At 35.8% G+C, this 20,734-nt stretch overlaps 1 protein-coding gene and 1 long non-coding RNA gene across 7 annotated transcripts in view; one reads left to right on the top strand and one right to left on the bottom strand.

Moving 5' to 3' along the window:
- Nucleotides 1–20,734, bottom strand: part of LOC126940821 (uncharacterized) — a 616,457-nt gene that overhangs the window by 287,150 nt on the left and 308,573 nt on the right. The gene's annotated exons all lie outside the window — the stretch shown is intronic.
- KLF12 (KLF transcription factor 12) overlaps nt 1–20,734 on the top strand; it is a 621,954-nt gene that overhangs the window by 457,243 nt on the left and 143,977 nt on the right. For all 6 annotated transcript variants that reach the window (XM_050766996.1, XM_050766994.1, XM_050766993.1 and 3 more), the window contains one exon: nt 4,123–4,669. In XM_050766996.1, coding sequence (XP_050622953.1) covers nt 4,123–4,669 — 547 coding nt within the window. The remainder of the gene's footprint in view (nt 1–4,122; nt 4,670–20,734) is intronic.

Here is a 20,734-nt window from a genome sequence, read left to right as displayed (position 1 = left end):
TTTGTTCACAGACAGACCATGATAAGATTCAGCTGATAGCAATAGATAACTGTAAGAAACACAGCTAGTACTCTCGCAACTAACATGTCGGAGGTTTTAGATTCATTTGACATTCATTCAACAAAATGCCTAAAGCTGAAATTACATTTTAGGATGTTTATTCGGAAAAAAAATTATCTGATTAGAAAACCTCAAATGTAATTTCCAGATCACTCAAAAAAACATGTTCACTAGAATGTTATGTGTAATATTTTATCAAGTGGGTTAATGTGAGTAAAACTGACTAAGAGAGTTTTGGAGAAAAGATAATGTAACAGTACAATCCTTCTTATGTTTATCTTTAGGTTTTCACACACATTGTTTTTAATGAAGTATATTGTTTCATTTACTTTTCTGGCCTTTTGTGTGTATTTATGCAGTTATTTAATATGTATTATAAAAATTTAAGGTTTACAGTGGACCTTTTCAAGGAATATTATATAATCTTTGGGAAAACGAAATTACTCTCCTCTTTGACAAAAACCCAGTGTTCTTCTACAGTCTTCATGTCGTTAGAAGGAGGGTTTTAGCATGTTAATATGAATACAGTAAGTTTTCTATCTTTCATACCAGGGACATCAACAGCAAAAATTCAACTATAGTCATCACTCCCAAGCAAAGATCGCGATGGGCTTTTATTTAAAAATAAACAAAAAAAAGTCCCACTTAGTTGACACTGCCATGAGAATTCATTAATGAATCAAGAATTGAAGAGTTAGTAAACGAGGGCAAAATTTTAGTATGAAATTCTTTGACCTTTTTGCAGAAGTATCTCTTCCTTATGCTTAAAACTTATGACCTTTCTTTGTTGTTTCTCCTCTTTTCAGTGTTCTTAGCCCCTTTGAGGCCTGTTCCTGAGTGGCATACCCCGTATCTCCTCTTACTTTCTCTAATACCTATAATCCTTTCATTTAATTTTTCACTATTCTAAGTATTTCTCACTTGGGAATTTTTCCTTTGTATCTCCTCAGCCTTCGTTCCCCCTTGTGGCCATTTGTAGTGCTCCCTTCCTGTCAGTACAACTACACATTTACAGATGCAAATCTCAAAACCACTGCCTTTTTTTTTTTTTTTTTAATGGAGTCTCGCTCTGTTGCCCAAGCTGGAGAGCAGTGGTAAGATCTTGGCTCACTGCAACCTCCGCCTCCTGGGAGAAGTGATTCTCCTGCCTCACCCTCCTGAGTAGCTGGGATTACAGGTGTGCACCACAAAACCAATGCTTTTGATTTTCCATTTCCTAGAAGTAAAGAAATGAATTTCTAATGATGATTTCAGGACTAAGACTTTTGGGTTGTTTTTCTTCCCTAAAAGGAGGAACACAAGTATGTGCCATAGCTGTTTTGAGACCATATTTTTGCAGTACTTCGGGCTTTACAAATATGTCTGTGTAATCTGAAGTTGGAATTGTGGGTGATTTTACCTGCCCCATAATCGTTGCACAAGAGATTAGTGTCAGCTGTCAGGATATGCTGCTGTGTCAATACTGTAAACGGATGAATGGTACAGGAAGGATTTTGTCTTCTTTATAGTGATGAAGCGTTATTTTTGAGTGTGCTAGCTGCCTTTGAACTACCACATATGAAAAAGGAACCAGCGTCTGTCTGTGATGTTTACAAATTCATGTGTAATTTGTAGAAGGTTCTAAATAAGATTTCTTTGGTCCCAAGGTTTGGTTTATTCTTCCTTATTTTTGTGAGCCTTTTCTATATTCTGGTTTGAGCTCATGCAAAAGCCATATAATTCTTAAGTGTCTTAAAGCACCTAGGGGCTCTTAATATTTGGCTTCACAGATTTCTTGAATGCTAATATTATGCTTTAGCTGTAATATGTAATGTAGCTATATATTATATATGCTATATATTATACTGTATATATTATATGCTATATACAATATATGTTATATAACATATAATATATAGCAAATATTATTTATTAGCTATAACCTTGTTCATAATGTTCATAACAACAAGGTGTTGTTATGAAACTTCTTAAGAGGTAAATTATTTTCCTCAGTAAGAGATTAAGAAGATATCCACAAGAGGTAGACTTCTATTCATAATTTAGAGAAGTCTAAGCAGTCTGCAAAGCTCAGTGAAACTTGGTGCCTCACAAGCAATCTCTTTACAGATAAGGTCCACATTTATCAGCTCCCCCTCCTGTATTGTCTGTCTACCCAGTCACCTTTCATTTACGTAATAGAACGTTTCTGCAGTTATGTGCTCTTTACTCCTTGATTTGTAAATGTATGTAGGAATCTTGTGTCTAAGTAGTTAGAAGGAGAAAAATTTGTGGTGGAAATAATCACTATTTCTAAAGTAAGAATTTTTGATATGTTAATATGGTAAAAGGAGAAAAACTTACCTAGAGTATATTTAAAGTCAAACCAATGGTGTTTAGTAATATGTGCTTACTGATATATTTTATCTTTTAATGACAAACTAGTTGGTATATTTTATGAAAGCAGCCTAAACAAAGAATTTCTATGTGGGTATAATATAGTAATAAGAAACATTTTGCATTATTCTACAAAGAAATAAAATAATAATGCTGAAATTGAAATACTGTTCTAGTTACAAGAGTAGATAATGCTAATAGCTTTTATCAAAGCAGTTCAATTTATAGTGTTTGTTTTTTCTTTGTTTTTTAAATGTCTTTGAGGAGATTAAAAAATTTCTCAATTTCAGCACATAAACTGAAAATCTCGTCATTTAGAATTTCATACAGTAGATATTTTAGATGACTCATTTTAATTGTTTCTAAGTCATATGTTTTTATAGGTAAATAACCATGTTAGCTAAGAAAAAGGAAAAAAAGCATTAAAACATCAACCCATTTTCTATTTTAGTTGATCTGGTCCCATTACTGATTTATTTTCTTTATTTTCTCAGTTGCTGAGTAAAATGCCCTTGCACTACTGCCTATTGTAGGTTTTGAATGGAGCTGTAATTTATATTCTGTTTTAAAAAGACTTTAGGAAGCATGTTTTGTTCCTTTAAATGTATGCTGAAGTTTTAGGGGGAATAGCACACCAAAATCTTTTATTAAATGAGAAACAAAATGAACCAATTTAATATAATTGTAGGTATTGTTCTGATACCATAAAAAGTGAAAAAAAGTTTTTGTTCCTCATGTAATAGAAAAATAATGTCTATGTTAACCTGGCCAAACAGATATAACCAAAATAATCAGTATAGTCTAATTCTCTCTTTTTAGTCTGGACTGACACTGCTAATAGTACTCTTATGCCATTTGGGGACTTGCAAGCAGACATTTCATAAATGTTTGTTGAATTTATGAATGAGTAGATATATGAGTAAAATTATATTCATGCAAATAATAGCATGCTGATCACATTAATCTGGGTAAAATCTTGGAGTCTATTATTATCAAATTTTGCTCATTAAAACTTAAAAGAGTGCAGGTGAACTTGAACAACATTATCATTATTATTTTAGATGAAATGAAAATTCATAGACAAATTATAATTTTCAGAATAAGTTTTTCTTAAATTGTTTCCTAAAATGTCACTTGTAGTCGTGCACATTATTTTGAGAAAAGTTAGCTAATTATTAGAAGTGACTTCCATTTAATAAATTAGTGATCAGGTGTGGGAGGTTGAAGAACTTTATGTCCTTTTTTAATGCTCAGAATATACTGAGAAAGGTATGGTAACTCTTGCACCAAGTATGAAAGTAGAAATTCCTGGTGAGTTTTCCCACTATTATTGCCAGATACTACGTTTCCATATTGTGATAGTGTTGAGTAAGGGTTAGAATCTTAGAGATTCCTATAACCTGTTTTCTCCTTCATAGAGCACTGATTTCATAGTATTTTAATAATTGTCTGTCTGTCCCAATAGAATGAAAATGTCTTTATGGTAGAGGCCTTATTCTGTTTTGTACTCTTGTGCCCTCAGTTTTAATCACAGTGACTGTCACTGAGCAATCCTTCAGATATTTGGAGAACGAATAAATGTCCCATAGCAGTAAGAGAAAAATTAATAAACATTCAAGTGGTAAGCCATGCATCGATAAAATGTGTGATAAACAAAGATAAATATATGTTCCATTTTTCTCCCCACAGTCTCCAAACGTCCACAACTATCCCGATATGGAAGCCGTTCCCCTGTTGCTAAATAATGTGAAAGGGGAGCCCCCGGAGGACTCGTTATCTGTAGATCACTTCCAAACACAAACTGAGCCAGTGGACTTGTCAATAAACAAAGCCAGGACGTCCCCTACTGCCGTTTCATCCTCCCCAGTTTCCATGACAGCGTCTGCCTCCTCACCTTCTTCAACTTCAACCTCTTCATCGTCTTCTAGTCGTCTAGCCTCATCCCCAACTGTTATCACATCAGTATCTTCAGCGTCATCTTCGTCAACAGTATTAACTCCAGGGCCCCTTGTTGCCTCTGCATCTGGTGTTGGAGGCCAGCAGTTTTTGCACATTATCCATCCTGTACCGCCTTCAAGTCCCATGAATTTACAGTCTAATAAACTGAGTCATGTTCACCGCATCCCTGTGGTGGTACAGTCGGTGCCTGTTGTCTACACAGCTGTAAGGTCACCTGGAAATGTGAACAACACTATTGTCGTGCCGCTTTTGGAGGATGGGAGAGGCCATGGCAAAGGTAAGAGACGTGAACAAAGCCTTGATTTATTTCAGCACTACAGGTGACTTCATTTTTGCGGTGAACGAAACCTAAATTGTATGCAAACACTACATCTGAAGAAGTTCTGTGTAGAGCAACACAGAGACACCAGCTGTTGAGCCTTCAAGTAGAACACAGTTTAGAAGGGAACTCACCGTATGTTTATGTAGGTATATGCTCCAGTTTTGCTCAGTGTACTTTTATTTACCATAGGTCATGTAATGTCAGAATTCAGATATCTAAGTTTGCAAAATAATACTTGCTTTGAAATGCTCTTCTTTAAGTCCTCAGTTGGGAAGGGCAATCTATGGTGGACATAATTGCTTATGAAGTATAAATTATAGATTATGAAGTGTAAAATTTTCTTCAGTAAATCAGGATATTTCTTTGTTGAGTTGTTCAATTGGAATTTATTTAGGTGGTAATAATATAAAATGTTGTGAAGTTGCAATGCCTGGAATCTAATTATTCACTTTTGAGTAACCTAAAATTAAGTTGCCATTAAAATAATTCTAAAATTAGGTGTTTGACTATAATAGTATCATGTAGCTTGTGTTATTAACTTCTTATAAGGCTAAGTTATTATTTTAAGGAACAGGATGATTCAGTATACGGGAAATATTTCAAGATGCAATATTAATATTCCTTTTTAGGGTCTAGAAGGCAGGAAGATAACTTTTCTGCATGACTATGTGTAATCATCACTAGTTATTTAATTAAATTTGATAGTTATGCAGCTGGTCATGAAGTTATTTTCTACTTCTAAGTTCTTTTTTTCCCCGAATTTTACTAGAAGAAATTGTGATAGCGTCATGCTGTCTTTTCTCTTTCTTCACTATCCGTGAATCTAAAAACCAAGCCACCCCTCAATAGAAACTCAAAATGTCCATAATCATTGACTTATTCCCTTTTAAAGTAAATACATATGTATGTACTTTGTATTCAGAGCCTAGAAATAATGATGGATTAAGATTTATGTTGTATTACTTTTTGCTTTGACACTATATTACTAGTGAGGCCTGTAATTAAAATATGATCGATGAGTACATAAAACACTGCCTCCTCATAAGATGCTAGTAAATATGGTTGTTTTGGTTCTTGTATGAGGTGGGAATAAATACATAGAAGTAACATTTAATTGTGAACTTACAGAAATTTTTGCAGATATGAATTACAAAATTGTGCATTTACCATTAGCAAGGTATTATTTTATCTGCAGTAAGTTTCTTCATCACACGTGAAATAAGTTTCACCTTCCTAGTTTAACCAAATCAAAATCTGATGATTCAGAGCATACAGGCGTTTTAGACTGCAAACTTGAGATGCAGACACCTGTAATCTCTTTCTTTTGTTCTCTAATGGGCCAGGAGCTAGTCCCACTATTCTCTAGTGAAAACATAAAAGGAAAAGAGGAATTAGGGAACCTTTTCATGGATTTTACCTGAGCCAAACCCTCTTTGATATTGCTGACACTTCTGATTGAACTGAACAAATCAAATTTGAATAATAATAACATAACTGCAGGCCAAATCAGGTATTTATTTTATTTTACAATTTAGAAATGAGATTGTAAATTTTTTAAGAATTAGGAATTAACAAGTAGCAAAACATGCAAACTTGCATATTATCTTGTATATGTGTATATGTGTAATGATAGAACCTAATCTTTGTATAAGATGAAAGTTATTTTATTATAAAGTTAATTAATAAAGATATTAATGTTGCTCATGACCTTTCATACAATTTTGATTCACTAATGAAAGAAACAAAAGTGATTTTTTTTGTTTGCCATGATCATTTTGTGAGAGAGATTTTTATTTTAAAAGGATAATATATAAAGTATATTGCTAAAATTTAATTTTCTGAAAAATAAATTATTGTAGCAGAACTTTTAAGACTCATGCTATAATTTGCTGTCTACATGAATATATTTGTTTCATGCATTATTTTTTACTTAGTAATTTTTTCATATCAAGAATAAAAATTTAAGCATAAACCCTGCAGACTGTGCTATGATCATTAGGAATAAGAGATTTGGGATCAAGGATATATGAGTTAGAACCCTGGCTTTGTCACTTATACCTATGTAACGGGAAAGTTATTTAATCTCACTAATCTTCATTTTTATTAGTGATAAAATAGGGATAATAACATGATCTAGCCTAGAAGATTATTGGGAAGATTAAGAACATAATATATAGGCTGGGTGCGATGACTCATGCCTGTAGTCCCAGCACTTTAGGAGGCCAAGGTGGGTGGATCACAAGATCAGGAGTTCAAGACCAGCCTGGCCAACATGTTGAAACCTCGTCTCTACTAAAGATACAAAAAATTAGCCGGATGTGGTGGCGCACGCCTGTAATCCCAGCTACTTGGGAGGCTGAGGCTGGAGAATCACTTGAACCTGGGAGGTGGAGGTTGCAGTGAGCCAAGATTGCACCATTGCACTTCAGCCTGGGCGACAGGGTGAGACTCTGTCTTAAAAAATAATAATAAATAAAAATAATGTATAAATGTCTAACATCCATCAATTATCAATAAATGATTGAAATTACTTATCTCTTCCAAAAAAAATCAAAATAATATTCAAAAAAGTTTTCTCTTTTTTATAAAAACAAATATGGAGGAACAAAAACTTGTTGAATTTTAAAAAGAAAAACTACCTCAAGATGTTGGTATGGCACTGCTTCCCAAAGTTTTTACAACAACAAATTATAAGGGATGAGCGTTTAGTATGAGAAATTATCTGAGGACATCCCATATTTTCTATTTTTATTAGTTTATACTAAGTTTTTATAATCACCGTATTCTACAAATGTTGCTATAGCATTTTATATGTTTTTTTATTGCTTAACTGATTAATTAGGTAATAGTAAAACTGTCTAGTGGAAGAAGCCTGCCTACCTTACAGAATGAATAAAGGAAAGGGCATTTCAGTAATTCCTCAATTCTTTGTTTAGCATATATACAGCTGGGCAGCGAGCCAGCAATGAAGGCTGAGAGAATAAAGGGAGCCCCCATTTCCCTTCCTTCTTAGGATGTGTATTTCTGGTATGCATGAGCAAAGGAAAATACGATAGAGAAGTTGGATTTTCAAAATGCTAATAATAAAAATACAAAGTGTAATGCATAAATGTAGATGATTGTACTGGCTCCTTTTAAAGTTGATACAACGTTGTATCTGGTCTCTGATAGAGAAATAGGTTACCCTACATGTCACATTACGTGAAGGACTGTGAATGCGCACAGCCGTGTCTAAGCTCATGTGTCCTGTCAGTTGAATTGTTTGTCTTTTCAGCTGTCTATTGTGCATCTATCATTATCAGGCATTTTATTGACACCAAAGATACAGTGTTGGGCAAAGCAGATGTTGTTTCTGTCTCATGGTGCTTATAGTCTAATGAGAGCTACTGACTTTCCACAAAACGATCATAGAAACAAATAACTGATAATTGTGGACAGAGTTGGACTGAAATAGACCATCCAGGGAGTTGCCCAGTGGAATGGGTTTAATTATAATCGCAAATAGAGAAAGCTGTATTTGGCCAAAGTGTTTTCATGTAGGATGTCATGTTCTAGGAAGATACGTATTTACTGTGATGCTTAGGGTGTGGTGAGGGTTTGGGAAGGGGTGGGGTGAAACTTCCACAAGGGATGCTTGACTGAGGACAGAATGGCATGAAAAGATTTTTTCTAAACTCCTTCCTGAGAAGTGTGAAAATGCCTTCTAGTGAGGCTAGAACCACAGCCTTTTCAAGTGTGTAAAGAATAGTGATCTGAAGCAATGGCAGGTTGTCAGCTAGCAAAGAACACCCTGACATGTCTATTGGACCTTTGATATAGTATGTGATATGAAGAAAAATGGAATGATGTCCTAGAAGGTACAATAAACAAACAGAATTGAGTTATGAGAGGGAGGATGTCAGAAAACGTCTCCTGAGGAAGACATTTTTCCACTTGGAACATAAGGACATGTAGCAGTTAGCCCCCAATAGTGGTGGTGCTGGGAGGTGCAGGGCTCACCACATGAGGGGAGAGTTTTGTTATTAGGTTGGTGCAAAAGTAATTGCGGTTTTTCTCAAAGGGATGGCATAAACTGTAGTTACTCTTGCACCAGCCTATACTATGGAATCTGAGACATGATATTTATAAACCGAACCCTAAAGGGATTATTTGACCTCACAAAGGAATTTAAGTCCTTCTTGGGTAAGTTCGTGGCACATTTCCTGGGAGACATTCATTAGCTTTCACCAATATTTAATAGAAGGAAAGCACTGAGCAAGCTTGCCCAACCCGCAGCTGTGGGCTGTATGCAACCCAGAACTGCTTTGAATAAGGCCCAACACAGATTTGTAAACTTTCTTAAAACATCATGAGACTTTCTTGCAATTTTTAAAAACTCATCAGCTATCATTAGTGTTAGTGTATTTTATATGTGGCTCAAGTTAATTTTTCTTCTTCCAGTGTGGCCCGGGGAAGCCAAAAGATTGGACACCCCTGGCATCGAGGGTCAAGACAGATCTCAGGCAAAGTTATTCTTGGTTCATTATTGACTTGATGGAAGAGCAGGCATGTTTAGGATTCTCCTTTCTTCCGATATGAAGTGTGCATTTACTTTATACCAACTACATTTCTAGGAATTGGTGTCCCAAAATGAGCAAGTCCCTACTGTCAGGGACCTTACATTCTAGTAGTAGTGACAGTTCATGTATATCAGATGCTATAAGTGCTGTGAAGACAAATAAGGCATGATAAGGGAGTTGGAAAGTTAATAGGAGAGGGGCACAGTTTTAGGTATAATCAAGGAAGGCCTCTCTGAGAAGTAAGCTGTACCAATAATAGCAGGGAGGACCTTTGCAAAAGAGAGAACTATAGCTTCAAAGATTCTGAGGCATGAGTGAGTATAGCCTTTGTGAGTAAGAGCTACTAGGAGGCTGGTGGAACTAGAGAGGCTTGAGTAGGGGAAGGGGAGAGTAAATGAAGGATCTGATAGGTTCCCAAGGCAATGCTGTACAGCCTTTGGTTTTGTTTTAAATATGTTGGGAAGCCACTGAATTCAGAATGAGCAGGAGGGTGACATGATCTGTTTTACCTTTTACAAAAATCATTGAGCCACTGCTTGCTGTAAAGAATATGGGGAAGGAGCGAGCAGAACTAGGAAGAACTAGTAAGGGGGACTATTGCAGTGTTGGTCTGATGGTGGGATATGAGGGAAGGAGAGGAAATAAGGATGACTTCTAGGTTTTTGGCTGAGCTATTTTTCTCTACTAAGATGAGCATACTGGAGTTGAGAGAGGAATTCCCTTTGAGACGTGTTAAATTTGATATGCCTGTTCCACATTTGAATAGAGGGAGCTTGAGATGGGAGTTGGATGGGTGAGCCTGGAGCTCAGATGAAAGAGGAGGCAGATTTGGAGAAATAAAATTTGGGAGTCACTAGGGATCATCTCAGGAGAGCCCAATGGAGAAGGAGAAGCATGGACGACTGGAAACTTGAGCATTATGAGGTTAGAAAGTGAAGAGGGGTGCAGCAGTCAGCATGGAGACCCATCGGTTCATGAGGAAAGTGGAGTAATGTTAAAGAGAATGCAGGTGGAGAGTGTTTTCAAGATCAGCTTGTCAATGGTATCAAATGCCTTTCAGGGACGAAATAAAATGAGGACCGAGAATTGTGGATTTGGCGAGGGAGTGTTCATTGTTGACACTGACCAGCAGTGTGTCAGTGGAATGGTGGGGACAAAAGACTGCCTGAAGTAAGTTGGTGTTCAGATGGGAGGTGAGGAAGAGGAGGTTGAAAGTCTAGATAGCTCTTTGGAGTAGTTTTGCTTTAAAGAGTTGTAGAAAAATGGAATGGGAACTGGAGAGGCATTTAGGTTCTCAAGGGAGGAGTTTTAAAAGAAGGAGATAGTATAGCAAGTTTATATGCCATCAGGAATAATCCTACATATTCATCTTCTTTTTTTTGTATTTCCTTTCATTTTCCATCATGTATCTTTTTCCTAACAATTTTCTCAACATAGTAAATAGACTTTAGAATTCAGATTAATTACTGCAAGATGCGGGTATGTTTACAGTACAATATAAGCAATAATGTGCAATTAAGGACTTTGCTTTTATAATTCTTCCTGCTTTAGAATTGTCCATTTCCAACTCTTTACTGGATTATTAGCAAACAAATAAAAATAAAAGTAAAATTTGAGTTCCATTGATAATTATAAAAATGATACCAGAAATTATATAAAGATAAGATCAACATTTTTTTCTTCATTGTCTAGTGGAATGTGCAGGATAACTGAAAATAAACCATGAGTCTAAAATAATCATTTTGTCCTTTAAAGGCTTTTTTTTTTTTTTTTTTTTTTTTACATTTAAACATCAATAGGTATTTATTACATTTTAGAAATTGAAGATACATAAAAGGTAATGTCAGACAGGTGTGGTGGCTCATGCCTGTAATCCCAGCACTTTGGGAGGCCGATGCAGGCAGACTGCTTGAGCTCAGGAGCTCGAGATGAGCTTGGGCAACATGGTGAAACCCTGTTTCTACCAAAAATACAAAAAAAAAAAATAGCCAGGTGTGGTTGTAAGCACCTGTGGTCCCAGGTACTTGGGAGGGTGAGGTGGGAGGATCACTTGAGCCCAGGAGGTGGAGGTTGCAGTGAACTGAGATTACACCACTACACTCCAGCCTGGGTGACAAAGCCAAATCCCATCTTAAAAGGAAAAAAAAAAAGGAGTTAATGTCATAGCCAGTCTGTGATCAAAGACCTGGGTAGTAAAAAACAAGAGGACGCATCTCCTCCATTGTATACCTGAGCCAGTCCTTTCTCCATGTTGATGGAGGAATAGGTAACCTTGATGCCTGGGAGTGAGACTTGAGCAAGGTCGTGATTGATCAGTGACTTTGAAACCGTCAGGGCCTGCAGAGGCCTGGTGCAGCCAAGTGGGTATTTTACTTTGCCCAATTTTCTTTCCTAACCACTATCCTTTCCTTCTTTATTAAATTATGTAGATGCTCTGCTCTTTCTCCCCTTTCCCTACATTTCTGTCTTTTCCTTAGCCACGCAAAAGCAATCAAATGTCGACAGGACAGTAATAAAATAGATTGCTTGAAGAAAAGGAGCCCAGCTCTGGTTTCCTACCCACCCACATTTTCTCATGCAAATTTAACACCAGCAGCAGAGTCTACCAGGATTTTAGCAAAACATATTTATTGCATTAAGACTTTTATTGGAATAGTGTCATACTTGAAAAAAATAACTTATTATAGGTCCAAATGCATTCTTTCTTATTAAAATAATCATGTGTTTAGATCCTTGAGTATGAAGTACCTTTCCCAAAATACCTGAGTAGAACATGTTGATACTGCTGTTAAGAAACCAATCCAATTTGGGTGTGCAATTTCTTTGGTCTCCTCCTTTTAAAGAATGTTGCTTTCTTACTATATTTAGACACAGACACACGGTGAAGAATCCTCCAAAAATATGTTATTTTCATAGCATCCATTCAGAAGTTTCAAAGGGATGTGGCTGTAGACTAATTTGAAATACACCCCATTTTCTTCCTACAGGCTGTTGCTTTTCTCAGCAGCCTATAGAAAGAAGCCACGAGTGTATTTTTAGTCTCATGCTGGTTATATTTGTGAAAGAAAATATAGTCATCACAGAGATTGCTGCAAAACTCATTGGGCATTGTGACCTTAGGTTCTGTCCCGTTGGTGCAACTGGAGTTGATTCTCATGGAACTTCCCATTTCAGATCTCTTTGTCTCACTAATTTTCTTTTGTCGCCAGCTTTCTCACTTACTGGTGTCTTTGTTTCAGGTCACGAATCCTTCCTGTTCTCAGTTGTTGGAGACTTCATTCATGTCACAGACTCACTTCTTCTGTCTACCTTACATGTGACTGTCCTTTTTTGTTCACCATTTGGTGAAATCCTGGCATCACCTGTCCATATGACAGAATAGTCCTAGGTAGCTGACCTGTGATTATGTGTGATGTTATCTTTGCTTCCCTTGATGAATTGATTCTGTTTACTCTTAAGTATGGTGACTAATAGCCATAGGTTAATTCTTCAATTTAGAATTTGATTTTTATCAACAAACTAGCCAGTTACTTATGGTCTCTACTTTTTTAATGTTGTTTATTGGGAAATGGGACTGGAATATTGCCGTTTTATGGTTTATGATTATTAAATATAGGCTTTGATAAGACTTGAGCGTTTCACTCTTATGGCAAAACAAAGATAGGAGCTTGTTGAATAGTGAGAGAAAGGCAGGCAGTCCATATTTATGAAACATTGAATTTTCACTGTGAGTTCAGAACCCTTTTTTTTTTCCTACAGATACATTGGAGATTTGTGGTTTGTTTTTACCTGATTTTCAACATGGAGTAGACACTTATCTGCATTTGTTCACTTCTGGGCATGCACAAGAGGTTGAATAGATTCCATCAAAAAAATTGGCTTCTTATGCTCTTGTTTATCTGAAGTGCCTACAATCTGTCGATTCCGCTGCTTCATCTGGCATAGACTGAGATAGTTCTATGATGATGATAACTGGCGCACGGAGGAGACAGAAGCTGTCTGTATTGTTCTAAGAAAGTTTGCAGGAAAAAGAAAACTCTAAGCTCCTCATAGACTGTCAAGTGCCCAGAAATGAGTTTGATTAGCTCCCCCCACCTCCCTGCATGAAATAGTAAATAAAAGTTTAAAGTAGAAAAGAGGAGGAAGAGGAGAAGGTATGGATACCCGGGATGGTTCATTTTAAAAGGTAGATGTTACTCAAGGAAGTGAAGATAAAGAGGACAGTCAAATCCATTTGTTAGGTAAAGTAGCTAAAGCAAGAAGAGGTTAAAAAAATGGGCTTTGTTTTCATTTCATTATAAAGTGATATTAGGTGCTACTGAATAAGGTAACCTGGCACACTTTTATTTATTAGGTCTACTTTCTCCTATAATAAAAAGACCTAGTTTATGTTTAAAGAAAAACTTTTATGCTTACATTACATTTTACTGGTAAAGTATTCTAATCTACATACTTACTTTTTCACCAAACCTGAAAAGTTTTCTGTAAACCTGAAAAGTTTTATCTGATAATATTTAGTACATTTAATACTACATATTAGAGTTTGATGTGTAATATCTTTTATTTCCCTTGTGAATAGTTCTATTTAAAAAAAAAAAAACAAATTTTTTCTCTCCTGGAATTGTGTTCTTACTAAATATGCTTCTCATTTCATATAATACAAGTGCTGTTATGCTATAGGGGAATTCTTATTCTACATAGTAGATTGCAAGTATTCGTAGAATTATTTTGATGCTATTTTGGCATCTATACTCACTGTAAGAAATACATACGTATATGAAAACGTATTTAGTAAATAGACAGTTTTTCATTAGTAGGAACAAATGAAAGAAGGAAGAATATAAGATCCAAGAGGGAAACTTGATCTTAGATTCATTACCAGCACTGTTTTAAATTGGCTTTTTAATAATTTACAACTCTGTTGCTGCGGTTTCTGTTTCCTGTTTTTTTCTTACTCCCTTAATAATTCTTTTTCTGTTCCAGACTGTGTTACTATTTTCTCAGCTCTTTCACTCTGCCTGTTTTCCTTTGTTAATGGGGAATTTGATTAACTGGGTATTCTGCTTTGTATTCTTTAGAAAACAACTAATTGATGTTTGTCTTTCTATCCAATAAGTAAAAAAGAGCTACCAATTTACAGGGTGATAATCACATACTGAATTCTTTCTCCAGCCACCTTTATGTAGGGGAAATGCTACTTTGATCATTGGCCAATTGTTTCGTTTTTCAAGACCAGGCAGCTACACCATCTTTTTTTCTTTTAATAATTATTTCATTTATTCAACAAATGTTTTATGGGCAATATACAAGGCCAGGAATATCTCCCAGTCCTAGCTAAGGCGCTTGAAAGAGAAATTCTTTATAAAAGCCAGCTCTAGTTTACAATAGACTAAAATGATGATCATACTGTGGGTCATTTCCTGTTGGAAATCAATTTAATAGCTCACAATGAGTGATTTTAAAGAAATGAAATAGAATGGTGTAGGTTGAAAAGTATCTGAGAGTGTCACCCAAATAAATATTATTCCATGAAACTTTTGTTCGTTAACTTGTTTACATATATGCAAATGTGGTGCTGTGAACAGGGGGTGTGTATATGTACTGGTCATGATGAAATATATATTTCTTACTGAGAGACCCCACCGGATGTCTCCCTGCTTTCACTCAGCCACTTCCCTTTTCCTTGCACCTCCCTTTCAAAGTACCCTCCTCAGTTCTAATACCTTTTTTCTCTCAATTTCCCTCTATTTTTCTGTCTTCTTCCTTTTCTCAGTTGTTTTTCTCTGTCTCCCTCCACTCCTCACCATTCTACCTTTTTCTGAGTCTTGATTTTTCTCATTCATGTCAATCAAATCACCTTTACCAGAAGTCATGTAATATGGAACGATGAGACCTCTAATGAAAATGACAGTCTTTGTATTGCCATCTAGTGGCAGAATTTTAGAATGACATGAATGGAAAGACAACAACTCTACAATCTAATTATTTTTTCTACCATGCCCCTGAATTTTCCCAGCTAGTTTAGTGTTGTAAGACAGTGTGGTGAATATGACCCTTTTAAGTAAAACTCAAACCTGAATTCGAGACCTAAGTTATCTACTTTGTTTTCAGAGCTCAAGCGTATGAAAATTTTTTAGGACTATATTTGATTTGAGCTAAAATAAATAAATAAATAAAAAGGCTTAACTTCTTATCCCACCTCCCATACTGGACATTTGCATATGACTGTATTTAGTGGAAATAAAAATGCCGTGTTCTGTGTATCAGTGCTTAGTGTTTTTTAAAACTATGGATTAGGTTTGTTGGCTAAATGGAAGCATATGTATGCCAACTTGTGTGCTACTAGGAAGTTTTGCTGAGAGGTGAACCCGCTGAGCAAGGATACCAGTGCCCTAGAATGTCATAGAGAGAAAATAAAATTAAAATGGGCCAGGCACAGTGGCTCACACCTGTAATTTCAGCACTTTGGGAGGCAGAGGTGGGCAGATCACTTGAGGTCAGAAGTTCAAGACCAGCCTGGCCAACCTGGCGAAACCTCGTCTCTACTAAAAATACAAAAATTAGCTGGGCATGGTGGCATAGGCCTTGTAATCTCAGTTACTCGGGAGGCTGAGGCACAGGTATCGCTTGAACCCTAAAGGCAAAGGTTGCAGTGAGCTGAGATCATACCACTGCACCCTGGCATAGGAAACAGAATGAGACTCCATCTCAAAAAAATAAAATAAATTAAATAAAATAAAAATAAATACAATGGACAGTTATGTCTTGGGACAGAAAGAGTTCAGGATAACAGAATATAGAAACTTAGTAAAACTGAAAGAACTAGGAATAGCCCTTGGAGAATTCATCAGATTAAACTGCCTTTTCAAATACTAGGGTCTTAGGAATCAGTAGGAGCACGGTAGAATTAGAAGAAGCGTAATACTTTGGTAGGTATATGGGTTTCTCAGTTCTTTGGGGAGAAAGATCTAGTGGGACTTGGGTAACCTATAGTAAGAATAAGCTCCTCTGCTGAGAACTGTGGTGCTTATATAATGTGGTTTATATTGTTATAAATCCTCATTTCTAAAATAAAGAAATTGTGTGTGTGTGTGTTGGTGGCGGGGGGTCTCCCAGAATTCTACACTAAAACTTAAGCTCCATGAAAGTACCATTTCATCCTTATTAGCTAATATTTCCCCAACATTGTGTTTGACACTAGTAAGTGTTTTATTGAAGAGATGGATGAAGAAATGAATGCATTAATGGAGGAAACACTGCAGGAGCAGTGTTTTGTGGGAGATGCTTAGGAATGCTGTGGCCAGTATAGACGTGCAGTCCTAAACCTTGACCATAGAAGAAACCTTCCCATGGTGAAGTAGAAGGCTGCCAAAACATAACACGTAACCAGCAAGCCTCTGCACATCCTCACATCTACCTCACATACTCCCCGTCCATCTCAGTCTGTTGCTATTCCACCAAATACGTCTCACGTCCCAGCCATGTTGCATGGCCCTTCAGGTGACATTCTACCTTTATCCATGTAGAAAGCAAAGGGAGGCCTTTTCTTTCTCTGACAAAAGAGCTGGTTCAAATGCCTTCTTTTCTGAAACAGTATATACCAAACTGTAAGGCAATTCATACACCACCCCCGGCCCCACAAACACACACACATCATCTTTTCTCATTGCCTTACTGCCTTACCCAACATCTGTCACACAATAAACACTCTTTAAGTGCAGAATGAATGAATAACATCACCAAAGCTCTTGCTGCAGTATGTCAATCTGTAGTTGTCTGGTATTCTTGAATACGTTGTTTCTGCTGTTTCCCAAGTTGTTTTGTTTTGCAGTACTTAATATTAAAGAATAATGTTTTGTGGTACCTTATACTTGATGTGATTCAGGTTTTAGTAGTTTCTGGAATGAACCCCTGAGGGTAAGAAATATTCTTAGGGCTTCCAAACAGTCTTAATACGAAGATATTGCTGTGTGAAAATTGTAGTCAGTTCTTATTTATTCTTTTACTCTCAGGTAAAATATTTTACCTGTGAAACTAGGATAACTAATAGCTTTGATTGGATCCAGGCAATTAATAGAATCTGCCAGATTTCTTATATAATAGTAATGCCAATTTCATTTCCCAGTCAGGGTGAAACAAATTATGCCTCCTACCCCACTGCAGTTAACTGCATCAGCATCATGGTGCCATAAAATCTGAAAACTGTGGAGTATGGGTAATCCCACTATAAATTGTAATAAAAATTACCTCTCCAGACTCTATATTCTCTCCATTAAGTTCATAGACAGTGTCTCTTTGTACATAAAGTTTTATGAAATAAATCGACCATTTCTCCTGTCCTTACCAGATAGCAAGCTGTTTTGATTTAAAAGCTGATAATGATGCAATCAGTTTTTGGTGTTTGTAGAACATTTTAAAAGCATGAATTTCCTTTAACAAACCTTAAATAGAAGGGAAATACTACTTTGCTATTTTTATTTGTACTACAGAGTTAAATATCTCTCTGAGAGAAAGAGTAAATGATGTATTTACCATGGTGGGCCCATTTGTTGCATCCATAAAATGAAGATTTGGTTTCCCTCCTCAGATCTCTGATCTTAAAAGTGTATTAAGTAAACTGCAGCACAAATCTAAAAGAGCTTTGTGTGGATTGTTTCCAGTATTTGGTGTTTGGAGGGGATTTTCAATTCTTGATTGCTTTTTTGTCTCTTCTGTGCTAAATCCAAGGGCTCCCTAATCATCTCCAGTGTGGCCTTTGTCAGATGTGAATGTTGTAAATCAGTCCTCTGTAAACAGAGAGACCTTTTAAACAGAGGAAACCTTCTAGAGGCCTAGGTTGTAAATCTCCAAAGAACATGAACTAGACTCTGGAGGAAGTCTTACGTTATAATGAAGGGAGAGTAGGTGCCATTTGAGGCGAAAGTTGGAGAAGCGTAAAGCTTTGGTACTCAAAGTAGGTAGGAGTGTTTCAGACCAGGAAAAGAGTAAATAATGAGGGTAGAGAATGCAGGGCACACAAAAAATGGAGAATACTGTGCTTGTACTGGAAAGTAGCCCACGAGGTCCCCTCCCACGCAGGTACTGCATATGATACAAAATATGTTGCCTACATCATATGTACTCTGTGTTACTTATAGGAAAGATCCTCCCTCTTTCAAAGCATTTTAACTCTTGGCTTGGATATATTTGTTATATTATTTGTGAATATAATTTTCTAACCCCATAAGTAGAGAATAGCAAATAAAAATGCAAAGAAAAATAAGTGATAGGAATACTTCTCAATCGTCATTTTTATAAATTGGGTTCTCCAAAATGTCTTCTCAGTAGATTTTTATGGATGCCCAATAGCCACAAAATTTTGTAGCACTTCTCTTTCTGTAGATTTCGTTACTGAAAGAAAATAGATCTACTGATTTTGCATTACCAGTTTATAGATGCTGAATACCTCCTGAGATTCTCTTCTGCCAATTCCCTTCGCAAATTAGGAAACTCCCTTTATCTGTAGGGGCACTGAGGGTAAAAAAGTGGCAGCCAGCAAATAAGATGTCAAAATTATTATTAAAATAAGAACTTGAATAATTGCAGCAAGGTCTTTCTGGATGGGAACAAACGGGCTAACACGGCGCGTTAGTCCTTGGAGAGAATACTTTATTACAGCGTAATAATTGCTTTTGAAATAATGACCATTAGTAATGAAAGAAAAGTTAAATTATCATCAGTCTATTTGAAAAAGGCAGCAAAGTATGAAATAAATCTTGTAAATATGTTTATTAAAAATCATTTAAATAATATTAAATAACCTTTATTGAATGCTTTTACATTCTTTCTGCTTTACATGTGTTATCTTTAAGCCCAACAGTAACCAACATATAGATATTATTGTCAGTCTTTTGCATTGAGAAAACTAAGACTCATGTAACTTTCTGTACCACTTATAAGGGCACAGCTTAAAAGTGGTAGAGCCTTGAATTAAATCAGAATTTCTAAATACTCCATAGCCATTTTGCTGTACTTAGGCTTGATGCTTTAAAAAGTATGCCTTAATTATCTAGAGAATGTGTCAGTTTTAAATATCCAATTCCATAGTTCCTCAAATTAGGTGGCATTGTTTTTAAATCATTTAGTTTTTTGACAAGGATTAAAATTTATTATGTTTGAAATCTATTATATATGTAAATAAGTGAATACGTGTGTGTGTGTATGAATTGCATGAGGTAATTCCATGTTGCTAAATATTGAAATTATAGTACTGTATCATGTATTTTCATTTCTTTAGCATCCTGCAGCCTGAAAAACAACAGCCTTAAGCTGTAGGTTAACATTTCTAGGTGTAGGGAAATTTTGTCAAAGTGTGGTTCACTGAGTTTCAGAGAACGACATCCATGTCATTTTTAGACATGTCTGGCCCCTGCCTGAAGCTCTTTTGATCAGGGAATTGGTTAGAAAGACATATACAACACAGACACGCCTGTTCTTTCTTGCCTCGTCGTGGTAGTAGTAATTTTCTAGAAAACACAAGGGGAAACTACAAAATAAAGACATGGCCAACATTTATTATTACTGTTATAATTATATTTATTTTTCTTAGATTAATGAGTTCAATAAAATTCTGAGCACTAGCCAATAGCTAATGATCATTATAACATTACAGTTTTAGAATTATCCAAGCTTATATAGCAGATGTTCAGAAATGCCTTCTTCAAAATTGGAAACTAAATTCAATAAAGTGTGTGTTTGGTTATGGAGAATAGCTTCATAGTAAAATCTGGCATCTTCCAGTTTTTGTTTCAGTGTCTTTTCAGAGCCATGTAGTATCTTTTCTGTTTTTGTAGTTCTCCATTATTCATTAAGTTTATCAAAGAGTAAAAGATCTTGCGTGCTGTCCAGAATGTCTTGGTATCATGGTATGTCGTAGGAAGTATTTTCTAGCACATTCTGGAAGTCATTGTTAAAGTAGATCATTATCCATTTAACATCTAACAAATGAGCGCTCACTGGTGATTCACTACTTAGTGGCATTATTGTGCCCATTGGTATAATCTACAGTAATCAATATAGTATAACCTCCAATTATGTGTTTTATTATCTCATTATCCACCTTGCAACTAATGCAACTATTAACAAGCACATTTCTTGCCTTTCTTGGCCAATTGTGATTACTTTAATAGTTAGTCACGGTGATAAGTCCCTCATACTTAAAATAAACCTCCTCTCAATCATAACTTACACTAGTTTTAACTATATAATTTTGTGTGATCTGGTATAAACAGAGGATTACAGTTTTGTCCATTTGCAAGTCTAAATAAGCCACTGAATGGTTCATAACTATTTTTCAGTATTGTGTTCTATATTTATAATTACGATGAACGTTGAGAATGCAATCATCCTTAATAGCAAGAGTAAGCCACCACAGACTTTTTTAGCGTTATTTATTCATTCCATACCTTATTCCAGAAAAGAT

Source organism: Macaca thibetana, chromosome 17, assembly GCF_024542745.1.
Source record: "Macaca thibetana thibetana isolate TM-01 chromosome 17, ASM2454274v1, whole genome shotgun sequence".
In the NCBI taxonomy this organism is placed as follows: Eukaryota; Metazoa; Chordata; class Mammalia; order Primates; family Cercopithecidae; genus Macaca; species Macaca thibetana.
Note: the sequence above shows the minus strand (reverse complement) of the source record. Positions and strands in the feature narration are given on the sequence as shown.